This window comes from Nanorana parkeri, unplaced genomic scaffold (genome assembly GCF_000935625.1).
Source record: "Nanorana parkeri isolate BGI_ZX_2015 unplaced genomic scaffold, ASM93562v1 scaffold128, whole genome shotgun sequence".
Lineage (NCBI taxonomy): Eukaryota > Metazoa > Chordata > Amphibia > Anura > Dicroglossidae > Nanorana > Nanorana parkeri.
In genome coordinates, this window is record NW_017306396.1 from 2,165,046 (window position 1) to 2,180,249 (window position 15,204).

Genomic DNA, 15,204 nt, shown 5'->3' on the forward strand with positions numbered 1-15,204 from the left:
ATCCGACACTCCCGGCGGAGAGACCAGGGGCCCGCCGCGCGCTGGATAACGGTCTGAGGCCCCGGGCGCCCGCACCGCCTGCACCGGCGGTAGTTCCGCCACTGATCAAATGTAACTTGATATGTTCTCCAAATGTTAGACAAAGTTTTCACTAGCTGGACACAAAAAAATGACAATATTTAAATTGAACAAGAAAATCACTAAATACACTGGGCTAAAATCATTGTAAACCTGTGTTACTGAGATACGACCATTTTCCAAGTATTTGCAGCTAAATAAGTGATTTAAGGGCAAGGTTTTAGGTGTATGTTTACTTAACACAGGATATTCATGCACAGCATGAAAAAACTCACAATGAAGTGATGCAGCTTTAATCAACAGGGTTGATTTACTAACGGCAAAGAGGCTGTTCACTTTGTAAGAGAATTTTCATTTTGCAGGGGCATTTTGCCTTAGCTTAGTAGATGAGATGAAGCTCTGCTCACTTCCATCATCCATTCATGTACAAGAAAATATACTGTTTCCTGCATGTGGGCTGGTATTCTTTGCATAGCAAATTTTCACCACATTTACTCATTTTTATTTGCCTTTAATAAATCTACCCTAATGACTGGTTACGTCTTACAACCCCTAGTGGTAATTAACAGCCCTTCCTGGATACTCATAGCCACTAGTCACATAGCAAATCTCAACTGCTATCTGAAACTTGAATATCTTTGTTGCTGATCTGTCAACACAAACTGTCCATTTTTTAGGTACTTTTCAGAATGGGTCCAATTATACACATTTTAGCTGATCTAAGGAGGCTAAGCTGCGCTCAAATCTAATGTATGATTTTTTTTCCATGGTGGGGAAGTGGGGTTGTCTAGAATGTGTCTATTAGCAATGGAAATTATACATTTAATTACATTTTTTTTAATTCTGGAGAGTTCTTTCAGTTGTACATATTTTAGCACTCCTTTCTGTGATTTTACATATTCACCCAAGGATCAAACATTGGCTGCATTAATTAGCAACTTCCCTACGTGTTAATGTGAACATATGGCATTTAATTACCAGCTGACAAATCTGTGAGTTTTGCTGATTAGTATAGCAGAATTTGTCGTCCAGTTTAAGACAGGATAGTTATGGTTGCTTGAAAGATTTCTATCCATTAAGAAAAAACTAAGCCAAAAATACATACATTACTGACATTCCATGCACATTGTTACTATACAAAATACAGGTAACAGTCTTTAAAGTAGAATTATGGCTTCCTATTTAAATAAGAACAGCACTTCACTTAAAGTTTTCTTTCACTTCCCCTTGCAAAGTCACATAAATACATTGAGTATGCCAGTGAAGTCCACCTATTGAAGTTTCCTGTGATGTTGTGGCAACAATACTGCACTGCTACTGAATTCAGAGCAGAATTGCCATTCTCATACAGAATGTGCCTGCTTGCAGTACAGTGGGATGAAAAAAAATGGTACATGAGGCCTGCCTATCAACACTGTCACTGCTGATTCATAAACCAGTAGCTTTTCAGTCAGCACCTGGTGACAACTGGGGGCGTAGTTATAAAACAGTTAATCTGACATTTATCATGCATTCACTGCAAGCGAAACTTCAAGGTGCACGTGTTTTATTAATATCAATTTTAGTGCTGCCCATGGCTTTCTGGATTGGCACCATTACCTCTGTAGCTGAAAGCCTCCCACTGTGAGCTGCAATGTCTGAGACACAAATGTGAAGAAGATTTGGGTCACTCAGGAGAAGTAAGGGGAGTTTTTAGATTACTTTATGAGGCTTGTGCAACACATGGTAACTGGATTGGGCACTTGTTTGTCATACTGCAGTCTTTAGTTGTACTATATTGAATGCATAACAGGATTACACTGTTTTCTTTTAACACATGGAACAAATAAATGGCAAGTTTTTTTTTTATTGCTATCCATGATCCACTGGGGAGAATTCTGCTCACTTCTTGTTCCTTTGGCACTAAGATAGATAGCAATAATAACCTGGGATTCAAACCCTTTCCCATTTTACAAAACAGCAAAACAGCAAAAAAGAAAAAAACACTGACTGTTAAATCCCAGAATGTTGTAAAATATAGGACGGAACCTCTGGGTACAAGGTAAATATTTAAACATCAAAGGGTCAAAACTACAATATGGGACTTTAATGGCCTATATCTAGACCCATAATGTATATGAAGAGGAAGATACTTCATAAAGCTATACCTTTATTCAAATCTGTAAATAAAATCCACCAACACCTGGGTGGTCTACCACACTAGAAATTAATTAATGCATATATGATATTGCACCTGAATTGACTGCTTATCTACACAATTAATAACCCCTCTTCATTGAAAATTCTCTTTTTTAACTAATGCTTTAACGAGACTCTGATAAATAACAGTAGATGATCACTTCATACATTCTGTATGAAGTGATGCATCTTTCACATCTTTCAAAAATAGCTGAAACACAAATTGTAGTCCACAGACTTGCCCCACAGGTGTTCATAAATATCATTAGAAGAGCATATGCAATATATGGCTGATCACCCTCTAGAAGCAATCTCTATCATATAGGTCAATGTGACCATGGATGTATGTGAATATTCAGCACATACAGTACCCTCCGACTGATCCAGATGGAACACTCTGTGTTAACCAGTATATGTCTGGATTTTAGTGACTGCAAATGTAACATTCTATCCAAAAATTACAATATCAGTTTTTGTGGACTAGGCCTTTAAAAGAAAGTGATTGTTTTAAAAAATTGTAAGCACTTTTCTATGAGGATACTATGCCAGATTGGTTTAATAGGAAACCCTGGTATGAGTTCCTAGTAATATAATAATTTCTAAATTTCTAAATCTTATTGCAGATCTTGCTCCTCTTTGTTCATACTGAGCACATTCCTGTTCACTCGCTAAAATGAAGATTATACTACTTCTTATGTGCCATAATTATGTGATCAGATGGGGTGCTGTGAAAAGAAATGGTGCAGTCCTGGAAAACTTAAGATCTGCAGTATTTTACCAAAATTACACTTCCAGAGCACTAGCCCTAATGACACTGACAGCAATGACTCAAGTGCACACTTCAGGGAAAACCAGTAAGCCACTCGCAGGAGCAGGGGGATTAAGTTTCTAGGAAACGCTGTCTTCAGCTGTTGCTGTAGTTTGCAGAAAAAATATGCAATTTTTAGGCAGTTTTAGTTAAGCATGGCTGCTTACAGACCAAAGTAGAAAAGCACTTTTTAATACTATATAAGTAAAAAAATGTTTGTGTATCAATAATGAATATCATTTTTAATAACACCTGGGTTTCCATTCTTATATACTTTAGGGAAACCTGTGCCTATTTTTTTTTTTTTTAATTGCTTTTGGTGACCTTTTCCTCTGAATATGTTAGTTGCCTGGTTGTTATGCTGATTAATGTCTTTAGTGCTTTTCCAGTCAATGACAAGCAACATGTATGCAGAGCAGTAACATACCTCTAACTTCGCTAGCTATATTCTGGGTCATAAAGGTGTTACGTCAAAGGAGCAGAAGAACTGCTAAGAAGCTAACATTTTAGAAAGAAACAATGACATTTCCAGCATTTCTCAAGGCACTGACTTCCTTTTAGGTTGGGTTCACACCTGGGCGTACTATAGGCGCGTTTTTTCAGCTAATGTTTCAGCTAGTTTTTTAGCACGTTTGTTCGTTCACTGAAACGTGCGTTTTTATGCCTACCTGGCGGTATGATTTTTAAAACATAATTTTTCCCTTTATTTTCTCTTTTTTTCTGTTTTTTAGTTTAACTTTCAAACTTCCCTCCAGTTCCACCCCCCTGCAACGCGGACGCTTGTAAGGAATGGAACCAGGGAAGACGACAACGGCCGGAGGTCACAGCAAGGATCGCGGACAAGGTAAGACCTACACTGTATTCTCGAGTGTGACTCGGGGTTACCACTTTCTTAACCCCGAGCCACACTCCGGAATAACAATGCACTCCAAAGAAGCTCCTGTACTTGTTTGGGCATAGGGCGTTTTTCAGCGCGTTTCCACGAGCTGAAATACGCCCAGGTGGGAACCATGCCCATAGGAAAGTATGGGATTTCACTAGCTGAGCGATTCTCAGCGCTTTGGTCAGCGCTGAAAAACGCCCAGGTGTGAACCCAGCCTAAGTACTATTTTCAGAAAAGTTTAAACATTGAAACTATGAAGCACTTTCTTGTTCACAAATGATTAACTCCTGGAAAAGTGTTCTTTGCTTGCCTATGTTATTCTTTAGTACACTGTATGAGTAGAAGTGACACTTAGTAGTGCACACAGGCAATTAGCGAATGCACTAATATTGCATTATGCAAGAGCAGTCCTCACTGCAAGGTTATTATGGCAGCTTCAAGAACAGATAGTCAGTAAAAAGTGAATGCTGCTCTTTGAGAACCACAAACTTAAAAATGTCAACATAAAATAAAAACAAAATACCCCTAAAATAAATGATGAAAACCCAAAAATAATTCTCCATGAAAAATGCTATGGATTGCTATAGATGTGACCCCAAAATAAAATTAAAGAAAAAAAAACAATAATAAAAATAGCAACAACGATGTTGACTGCCCAAAGAACTAACAATAACAATTAAATTACAGTTTCCTAACTAACCCTTATCTCTCTCTATGCATTTGAATGGCTCACTCATTTCTATTTATTAATGATTTGTCATACATCTATTATTTATCTACCTCTTAGATTGTAAGCTCCTTAAGGGGGGGCTTTTCATCCTCTTGGCTTGTTTCTATACCTTTTTATTTTAGGTATTTATTTCTACACACGAAAAAGTAAATTCCAGACATATTTTACCATGATGTACAGCTATGTCAGTTACAGCTGAAAACTTAACAGGCTGTAAACATTGGGTCAATGACATTACGACCCAGTCTAGTTAACCTTGTACAAATTCTATTTTATCAAACTTGTTAACTACAAGACAAAATAGAAATTCATAGGTTCAGCCAGGTCATTATCACATTGTGATATAAAATGAGTTACCATATATAGCTTTTATACACAGCATGTTACCTAATCGTTATTTGACCAAATGTGCACTCTTCAACACAGAGTTCTTGATTAAAATCAATATTTTGCATTAAAATGCCATTTCTGGTCTGCAATCCCAAATCTTTCAGAGTGTGGTTCTTGGAATTTGACATCCTTGCTTCACTAAGCATTTCTCAGCGAAACATGCTCTAATTAACTTCTTTCTTATTTCCCACTGGAGAACTTGTGGTCATTGTAAAAATCATTGAGCTCAATTCAATTAGAAGTGCTAATGCAGTACCATGCTATTGCATGTATACAGTACTATTGTAGTCCCATGGTGGGGAGTGAAGAGAGGTATCTGAAGTGGAACCCACAGGAAGGCATGTGCCAGCCTACTGTTACTCATGTAAAAACAAAACATCCTTCCAGCCAGGAGGTACCTGTGCCATTCCCTTCACCCACTGACAGAATAGGATATCTGAGAATCTCCCCTGGGAATAAGGGGTTTACTTATTGCCCCATTTCCTGTCAGCAAGGCCTGCTGAGAGGATTTAATTATTGTATATGTAATTAAGGTATTCTGGCCCTTTAAAGGCCACCTTCCAGGAAAAAAATATAGGACCAGCTCTTGTTGACTATTATTAACAGTTCAATCACTGAAGCTATAATCATTCACATTGTTTCTCTATTTAGTCAGGCACTGACCTGACCTGGCACAAATATATTTATATATGGTGATCCTGTCTACAAAAAAAGTGCTTTTGAAAAATTCCAATATTTATTCCTTTAACATTTCAGACATTGTTATTAGCAGCTCTAATACTGCCTGCCAGACAGATCTGACCAAAAAGACTTACCAGTCTGATAATGTCTATATTCAAATTTCTCACACTGCCTGGGTAGAAGCGTAACACAACTGAGGTTCTTAGAATGGGAATAACCAAAGCATAATTTTAGTCTTGTATATCCATGGGGCCCAATCAGTGGCCCTGCTACTACTACTTAGTGTTAGGCCCTCAGGCTACAGCAGGCAATAGTCAGTGTGGTTATTCAGACATAAATGATGTGTACCCTGGTCTGGAACAGCATTAATAAAAGCGTTCCTGAACTGTAGCTCTGCATCATGTGACATGTGATGTAAAGAAAGCCCTCACTCTGTGCTGAGTCCTTAGCTTATGAGGAGCTCAGAGAGAGTGCTCTCTGCAGCACCATGTGTGCATTATAGGAACTACCAGATTATACTACAGTACATGCAATGCAAGCATTGCTGCATTGTTCCATAGTACCAAACGACCCACAACTGAGACTAGTGAAGAAAAAACATTAGAATGGCTTCTGCTAGGTAAACTGCTTGGTTTATTTATTTTATACTTTCTTACTTTTTCTTTTCTGTCTGATGATTCTTTTTTTAATGTACTTTTTATCCTCTGATCATTTATATTGGATCTTCCTGTAGCGAATATGGTATGTAGTAACAGTAATGTCAAAACACTAAGGGGTCTATTCACAAAGCTGCTGAAGGATCTGGCCATAGCTTCGGCCGATCCTTCAGCTGGCTTCGGCCCCAGGACCCCTAGTAGTAATGCATGCACTGGATATCATGTGCAACCCTTTAAAAAAGTCCTCTGTAAGTTGTCCACCACTGCTCAAACTTTGGGTGAAATTGCTTCAGTCATGAAGACTAAAGTCACAACGTGATGCATACAGTTGTGTGAAAAAGTGTTGGCCCCTTCATGATTTTTGTTTTGTTTTGCACGTTAGTCACACTTTAATGTTTCAGATCATCAAACAAATTGAAATATTAGTCAAAGATAACACAGTAAAGTAAAGCAAACACAACATGCAGTTTTTAAAGGAAGCTTTTTATTATTAAGGGAAAACAAAATCCAAACCGACATGGCCCTGTGTGAAAAAGTGTTTGCCCCCTAAACCTAATAACTGGTTGGGCCACCCATAGCAGCAAGAACTGCAATCAAGCGTTTGCGATTACTTGCAATGAGTCTGTTAGAGCGCTGTGCAGGAATTTTGGTCCACTCATCTTTGCAGAATTGTTGTAATTCAGACATATTGGAAGGTTTTCTAGCATGAACCGCCTTTTTAAGGTCATGCCACAGCATCTCAATAGGATTCAGGTCAGGACTTTGACAAGGCCACCCCAAAGTCTTGATTTTGTTTTTCTTCAGCCATTCAGAGGTGGACTTGCTGGTGTGTTTTGGATCATTGTCCTGCTGCAGAACCCAAGTTTGCTTCAGCTTGAGGTCACGAACAGATGGTCGCACATTATCCTTCAGGATTTTTTGGTAGACAGCAGAATTCATGGTTCCATTTATCACAGCAAGTCTTCCATGTCCTGAAGCAGCAAAACAGCCCCAGAGCATCACACTACCACCACCATATTTTACTGTTGGTATGATGTTCTTTTTCTGAAATGCGGTGTTACTCTTACACCAGATGCAATGGGACACACACCTTCCAAAAAGTTCAACGTTTGTCTCGTCAGTCCACAGAGTATTTTCCCAAAAGTCTTCGGGATCATCAAGATGTTTTCTGACATAACGGAGACAGGCTTTTAAGTTCTTTTTGCTCAGCAGCGGTTTTCATCTTGGAACTCTGCCATGCAGGCCATTTTTGCCCAGTCTTTCTTATGGTGGAGTCATGAACACTGACCTGAACTGAAGCAAGTGAGGCCTGCAGTTCTTTGGATGTTGTTGTGGGGTCTTTTGTGACCTCTTGGGTGAGATCATCAATGCTAAATCCTGATGAAGGGACCCTGTGCGGTCCCGAAAGCGCTTGTTTGGTCATATGACAAAAAACTTCAATAAATGAAGCTTTTGCTATCTTAAAAGGATTGGTGTGCTGGTGACATTTCTACAATTGCTGACATTCGCGGCGCCATCCGTGGTCACTGCGAGCACCCCCCACTACAAGGGACATATCGGTAAGGAGTGCGACAAGGATAGTACTTATACTCTTGGATGAGTCGTCGCCGCGCTCTTGGGGTAATTTTGGGTCGCTGCCCACTCCTGGGAAGGTTCACCACTGTTCCATGTTTTAGCCATTTGTGGATAATGGCTCTCACTGTGGTTTGCTGGAGTCCCAAAGCTTTAGAAATGGCTTTATAACCTTTTCCAGACTGATAGATCTCAATTACTTTCTTTCTCATTTGTTCCTGGATTTCTTTGGATCTCGGCATGATGTGTAGCTTTTGAGGATCTTTTGGTCTACTTCACTTTGTCAGTCAAGTCCTATTTAAGTGATTTCTTGATTGCGAACAGGTGTGGCAGTAATCAGGCCTGGGTGTGGCTAGAGAAATTGAACTCAGGTGTGATAAACCAGAGTTAAGTTATGTTTTAACAGGGGGAGGCGGGGGGTTGGGGAGGCAAACCGTTTTTCAGACAGGGCTATGTGGGTTTGGATTTTGTTTCCCCTTAATAATAAAAACCTTCCTTTAAAAACTGCATGTTGTGTTTACTTGTGTGACAAACGTGCAAAACAATGAAAAATCAGGAAGGGGGCCAACACCTTTTCACAAAACTGTATGTGTCCTGTACAAACCTTTCGTCATGTATCTGGTAGTTACAGTACCAGTGTGACACAAAGGGTTAAATATTCAGTGTGGCATTAATTTAATCACAGCACTTAATAGAATTTACATTCTTCTTCAAATAATATACTATACAATGTGAAACAACAGAATGTTCTGTCTTATTTATATAACCATCAATAATAGAGCAAACAACAGGAAAGGATGTACTCTGCTCAGCCCTTGACAGACATTGAGTGGGAGAGGAAGCAACTGTTTCCAACTACAATCTGCAGTGTTTGGAAGTCACAAAAGCTGCAGAGAGACAAGCTGAACAAGGGAACAGATGACAACTGGGAAGAACTCACTAGGCGCCCTAATAGAGCAATTTATAACACATAAAATCTTTGGGGAATATCGTAACCAAGACCACTGCAAGACACTGCTGGTCAAGCAACTCATTAGCAGGTGCCCTGTCAGGTATTCCACGAAAGTAGAACTATTTTTTTTTAATTTGTAGAAGTGCCCCAATATCAAGTTAAAGCAAATGCTATAATTAAAATTATTATGGATTTGTATTTTTAAGTACCTGCTGAAATAGTAAAGTTAGCAAAAAAAAAAGGAATGTAATCAGTTTAAAAAAAAAAAAAAATTCTGGGACTCCAAGCAGGTTACACACAAAAAATGGGACCTGAAATAAATATGATGATGTAAAGGATTCCATCTTTTTCATAATTAGAATAGTAGCATTCTACATCTCTGTATGTGTGACTTCAAATATTTGAAAAATATTGCAGCCAATAGTATCTGTACACACTGTGGTGTTCTGGTTTCTGAAAATGTGTATTATAAATCACTGAAGTTTGGGAAGGTATATTGTCAGCTTTGGAACATATTTCTCTCTGATGGCCATTTGAGGTAGTGATCATAGATGTTTCAGTTGCCTCATGGGTAATTCTATGATTCTCAGTAACCATCTGCAGGTTCAGCTAAAAATTGAACAAAGGTGATTCAGGTGCACACAACTATAACGTCCAGCGTTAGTGATCCAGTGTACAAGACCACTTTCACTCTTCTTAACAATTAACAAATGCTCATGTTAAAGTCATACTGGATTTGGGCATTAGGTGGCCACCTTGAATAGAGAAGAACTTTATTTTTAAAATATTGCACGTTTCTTCTACTCCTAGCACTTATATAGTGTAGTTAACCTGGGGGACATGCACAAGCATTTGTAGGAATGGAATTGTGTTCCAGGATGATGTAAAGTTTTTGTGCATATGTACCTTAGGCCTTCAGTGGCCACCCAATGGCCGAGGGATACGAATTTGAAAGAAGGGAACAAGAAACAATAGACTTTTAAGGTACCCAATTACCACAATGTATATTATTTCCAATTAAAAAAATAGTGACAATATATGTGCAGATGATATAACATAAAAACACCCTCAGAAGATAATTATCCACAACTATCCAGGGTGTCCTGAGGCATGGTGTCACCGGGAGTAGCCACCTGGTGACACCCCACTGGGATGTCATCACGCATGTGGACGCGCGTGATGATCTCATGTGCACTTACCTACCGTTGGCCATCTTGGTGATGGGTGCCAGCAAAGAGAGTAGGGGATGTTCACCCGGCTGGATAACGTATGCCACCGGGTCCCCTCCTGTCTTGTGCAACTGCCGGGCTCTCAGGTTCATGACGGAGTGCCCGACTTTTCAGACTTTACAACTAAAATGACTATCAGCCATTTTGGTGTCACCCCCTCCAGTGGTGTAACCCTGTGCACCCCCACCCCCGTGTGACGCCACTGTTGCCATCACCTATTGGTTTAGTATTTACTAATAATATTTTACAAAAGATACTAATAATATTTTACAAAAGATCAAATAAAAACTAAAAGGAAACTTTTTGATCTTTTGTAATATATTACAGTTGGCAATATTGTCCTGCTCTTCAGAAAAGCCAATATTTCCTATTGACAACCTAGTTGTGGCAGCTGAGATGTGAACCGCACAGTACAAGTCCCATTCAAGGGCACACAGGTATATTTATCTGATCTTATGCATATATACAATCAAGATTAATTGAATTGCCCCCTGCATCAATGTACACATGTTCTAGGAAAACAAGCTAGGATATCTTAAAGGAGAACTCTAATTATTCTTAACCCTTGCAGTGGCTGTTATCTTATCTGAGCATGCGTTAAACAGTTAGCGATATTCAATGTAGTAGCTAATCTACCCCGCATTTAGTGGATACTCCACAAATCTCTGCATTTAATGCAACAAAAATATGTAACAAAAACATGAAAAAATGGGAAACAAAGAAATTACTCGTGGGTATATACTACAATAACCCAATTGTGCACTTAAATACTTAAATTTGACTATACTTTCTCTTTAAACAATAAGAGGGTTACTCACTACAGAGCCAAAGGATCCAGTCATAGCTTCAGCTGATCCTTTGGCTTGCTTTGCTACAGCCCATACAGCAGCCGGAGGCAGCCGTAGTGACAGGCGAAGCGTGGAGATAAGTCGACCTAAGCTGACCAATCTCCACACAAATGACAGCTGGGTTGAGCCAGCTGTGATCTCACGGCTCGCTCTGCCCAGTTGTAATGACAGATCAGCGTCACTAAATGACCTGGGGACGCTGAGCTGTCATTAAACAATAACAACAGGGCCTAGCTGGCCATGACATCACGGCCTGGCTCTGCCCAGTTGTTATTTATTGCCCGAGACCTGCTAGAAGACTCTGGTAGGTGCCAGACAATAGGTGCCAGACAAACAGTTGAGCAGAGTGATGTGACCGCTAGCTCCGCCCAGTTGTTTATATTTCCTTTTTTTACTATTCTGCTTGCTACCTCGGTGGCATTTGACTATTCACTTACTGCCGTTCGTCCCCTATGAGAATAGGGGCGAATGGCAGCGAGTGAGCTTCAGCCGATCCAGAGCCTTCTGCACAGAGCATGTTCGGCTGACTGAAGGCAGCTGATGAACGGGTGATTTTAGCCCATGTATGGCTGAAGTGGATGGCCGAACAGCATTCAGCTCACTTTACTTCGGCTCGATTATTCACTCGGCTGCCTTCGGCAGCTAAGTGAATAACCCCCTAAGAGTTTCATACATTTCTAGTGTCTAAATAAAAGTGCATGTGCTCAATAATTTTGCCTTATAGTGTCTAAAAAAAACCCTCAACAGAATCTTATTAAATTGGTTGCTATAAATAACAACAAAAATTAAACACTAGCCATTAGTTTGCTTTATGCATTCATATTTTGTATGCTATAGTTGAATTCTATAAGAACCTCATATAAAGTAAATAACCAGATATTTAATGTTAGATAATGGATATTATGTGATTTGTACAACAAGAAAATGATAATAGCTTTCATTGCCATACATACTTTAAGAATACCCTTTTTTCTGGTAAGACCCTCATCACCATTCACTGTCTGACATTGCAAGCTTATATACATTTTGTTCACATTTTATTAGACTTTAAAAGCCATATAATATCTGCTGAATTTCTACATTGTCAAGTAAACAAATTTACTATTGAAGCACTTCCTGTAATTCGGAAGTTAAGTACTTTAAAATGTGTTACTACACAGCAAAGGCTAAATTAATTGTTTTAATAATGCATTGGTGTATTTTCTTTCAAAGCTATGTTTGCATTTGCTGAATCCAAGGCTGTGTAAGTTTAAACAATCCAACAAATGACAGCAATAAAGACAATATTCTACTTTTATTTTAATTCTGTAAAGCACATAAATATAAAATATAGGTAATGCTTCATAATCTGCCAGTGTCAGGGAAGTGGATTAGAATAGCTGTGTCAAAGTGAACGTTAAGTCTAACAGGGCTATTCACAAAAGGGTGAGGGGTTTGGAGAAGGCAGGAGAAGTGAACAATCTAGGACAACATAGCTGAACTGGAAAGTGAGCTGAATTGGAGAATTTTTCCAAATCAGCTATTTTGGCCTAGACTGTTCACTTCTCCTGCCTTCTTTGTACTCTTCACCCTTTTCACCCTGTAAATTTTCAAAAGTTCTGACAGACAGGCTTTTTTTAATGGCAGAAGAAACCGTGTAAGTCTCTGTCATAGACGTTTCTCTCTGCCCATCAGCACTACAACTGTACACTAAGCCACACATGTGGAGCTCAGTACACAATATCTGCAGGATTCTTGCTGAGATAAAATAACTCACACGTACATGTGCCAGAGTTACGTCATAGAGGCTCAGCCAGCCAGTAAAGCAATCAACGACTCGAAACCTAAAAGAGGACTGGGATGAAGATGGAGGAGCCAAAGTCTGGGGGAGCAGCACTGGAAAGGATCACTTCTGTATGTAAGTCTGCCACAGTGTCCAAATACTACTAGTATGCTAATGGCTAACAGCCCAATTTTTTATTTTTTTTAAAAAACCAAACAGTTTACTTCCATTTTAAAGAGTGAATATACCACAGTAGGTATTTTGGCTACAAATAAAGGCTATGGATATAGGCTTCTTGGTTTCATGCTGGAGAAAAAGAAAGATTATTTCCAAAATGGTTGTAGCAAGTGTTGGAGCTGGGAACCGTGTTGGAGGCATGCAAGATATTGGAAGCTGATAAGTTGTTCAAAGTACTAGCAAACACTCAAAACTAAAAAAAAAGTTATAGGGTACAGAGTCTTTACAAGCATAATGCAGAACGAAAGCTTCACCAGTAATAAATGTATTTTTTGAAGGCCTAATTGAAAAGAATTGTGCATTAAAGCTCTCTCACAAAAGTGTCTTCCCAGTGGCTGCATGTATGTGTGTTCCAGATAGTGTGCAGGTTCACCACAGGTCCCTGGAAGCTCTGTGATCTCCACCCTTATCTGTTCTAACTGCCTAGTTCAGTATGGGCCTTTCTCTGCCTACCTGGATACTTAGCTTTCAATAAAAGTGGGAGTTTATTGTATTGCACAGTTTAGTGTAGCTTTCCCATGTCTCCCCCTGCACCTTTTATTTTGTCTTGTTCTCTCCTCTGTTTCTGATCCCTTCCACTAGCATTAGGCAGTGAGCCTGAAAAGGACTAGAGGTAGTGTGTGGCATTTTATGAATGCACTACATTGTAAAATAATAAAAAAAATTGCTTAAAGGAGAACTATGGGGTCAGTGTTTTTCCCCATAGTTCTCCTTAGGGTAACGGGAGGACACAAACTAGCATCCTCCCGTTACCCTAAGCTCAGTATACCGCGAGCTACAGCTCGCGGTATACTGAGACGCTGCTGCCGAAGCGGATCCCGACGTAGATGACGGGATCCGCCCAGCTGCGTGAGTGACAGCTGGCTCTGCCTATCTAGAGGCAGAGCCAGCTGTACCCGCCCCCTCCCCCATCCGTTCCGCCAGTCAGCGCTGGCAGATCGGAGCGGGGAGAGGGGAATCCAGCCCTCCCCCTGTCACGGCAGAGAGCCGTGAAGGGATCAAGAGGTGAGCGAACCTGGTATGTGTTCGCTCACCTCCCGATCTACTGAGCCGATCTGTGACAGTCTCATTGTCACAGGTCGTCTAGAACTATGAGGTGAGTGGAAATCACTCATCTCATAGTTCTCCTTTAAAGGTTTCGATAAGTGTTGTCACAAGACTACATGTAAATTGCTACACACAGCTACAGATGGTAATGAAAAATTCTTGCAGATTATGTTTCACTGTAAAGTCAACCATAGTGATGATAGCTTATTCTGGATTGTATGTAATGATTGTATGCCTCTGTTTACTTTGGACTGCCATTTTATTTCAGTTTACAATATAGTGTATTTATAAAGTTTTTGAATATTTCAGAAAACAGTGATTCAGTTGAAATTAGTGATTTTTAACCTAATAAATTACTATGTCTACACTCTCAAAAAAGATTTGAGAAGTTGATATAGAGGCAACTAAAACTTTTTCTTACCGTTTGACTTTTCACTATCTGCAGGTTTCATCTGAATAGGATGATGCATCTGCAACAGAGGAGGAAAGTGGTTAATTTTCAGGAATGAACATTTTAAAGTTAGATTATTCAACATCTGTTGGTTCAAATACCTCTTTTCACACAGGTAATAAGTCCTGTAGTTACAGCAGCCTTCACAATTCACAAAACTGAAAGGCTGTGCAGCTCTTAGTAATTCATAGTAACTGTTTTACAAAGCCCAGTTACATGCGCAATAAGCTGCATTTATGATGTTCCCCCTATGTAATCTTATAACCCTTCTTCCAGTGTTTACAGGAAACCTATATAACTTCTCCAATCTGTTGAGTATTTAATCTGCTTTATATTACTATTTAGAGTATGGGAAGTGAGCAATCACCTTAGGAAACACCATGTACAAAAATATTCTGGTAGGTGGTAACATTAAATTTGATTCTTAAAAATGCTGCAGATAAAGGAAGAACTTGTGCAGATAATATACTGCACAATACACCCTGAATGGCCAGCCTGAAGTGCTCAGATGTGTCAGTAAAATGTAAACCCCAATCTGTTTTAGCCAAAAGTTTTAACAGATAAACAAAAGAAAAAATATGATGTGGGAACCCGCACTGTTCACATGAAACCCCACTTCCCGCTATAGATAAGGACAAAGTACATGTTGTGCAATGATGTTTCAACCTCATTTTATATTAGATATTAACTCTCCAAATTATT

General features: G+C 39.4%; 1 protein-coding gene across 8 annotated transcripts in view; it reads right to left on the reverse strand.

Annotated features, from left to right (window-relative positions):
• The window catches only part of CELF2 (CUGBP, Elav-like family member 2), a 122,671-nt gene extending 108,150 nt beyond the window's left edge, over window positions 1-14,521 (reverse strand). For all 8 annotated transcript variants that reach the window (XR_001941094.1, XM_018553737.1, XM_018553735.1 and 5 more), the window contains exon 1: window positions 14,473-14,521. Coding sequence is in view for 7 of the 8 variants with exons in the window: in XM_018553737.1 (XP_018409239.1) it covers window positions 14,473-14,521 (49 nt within the window). In the remaining variant the exon portion in view is untranslated. The remainder of the gene's footprint in view (window positions 1-14,472) is intronic.
• Between the last annotated feature and the right edge of the window lie 683 nt (window positions 14,522-15,204).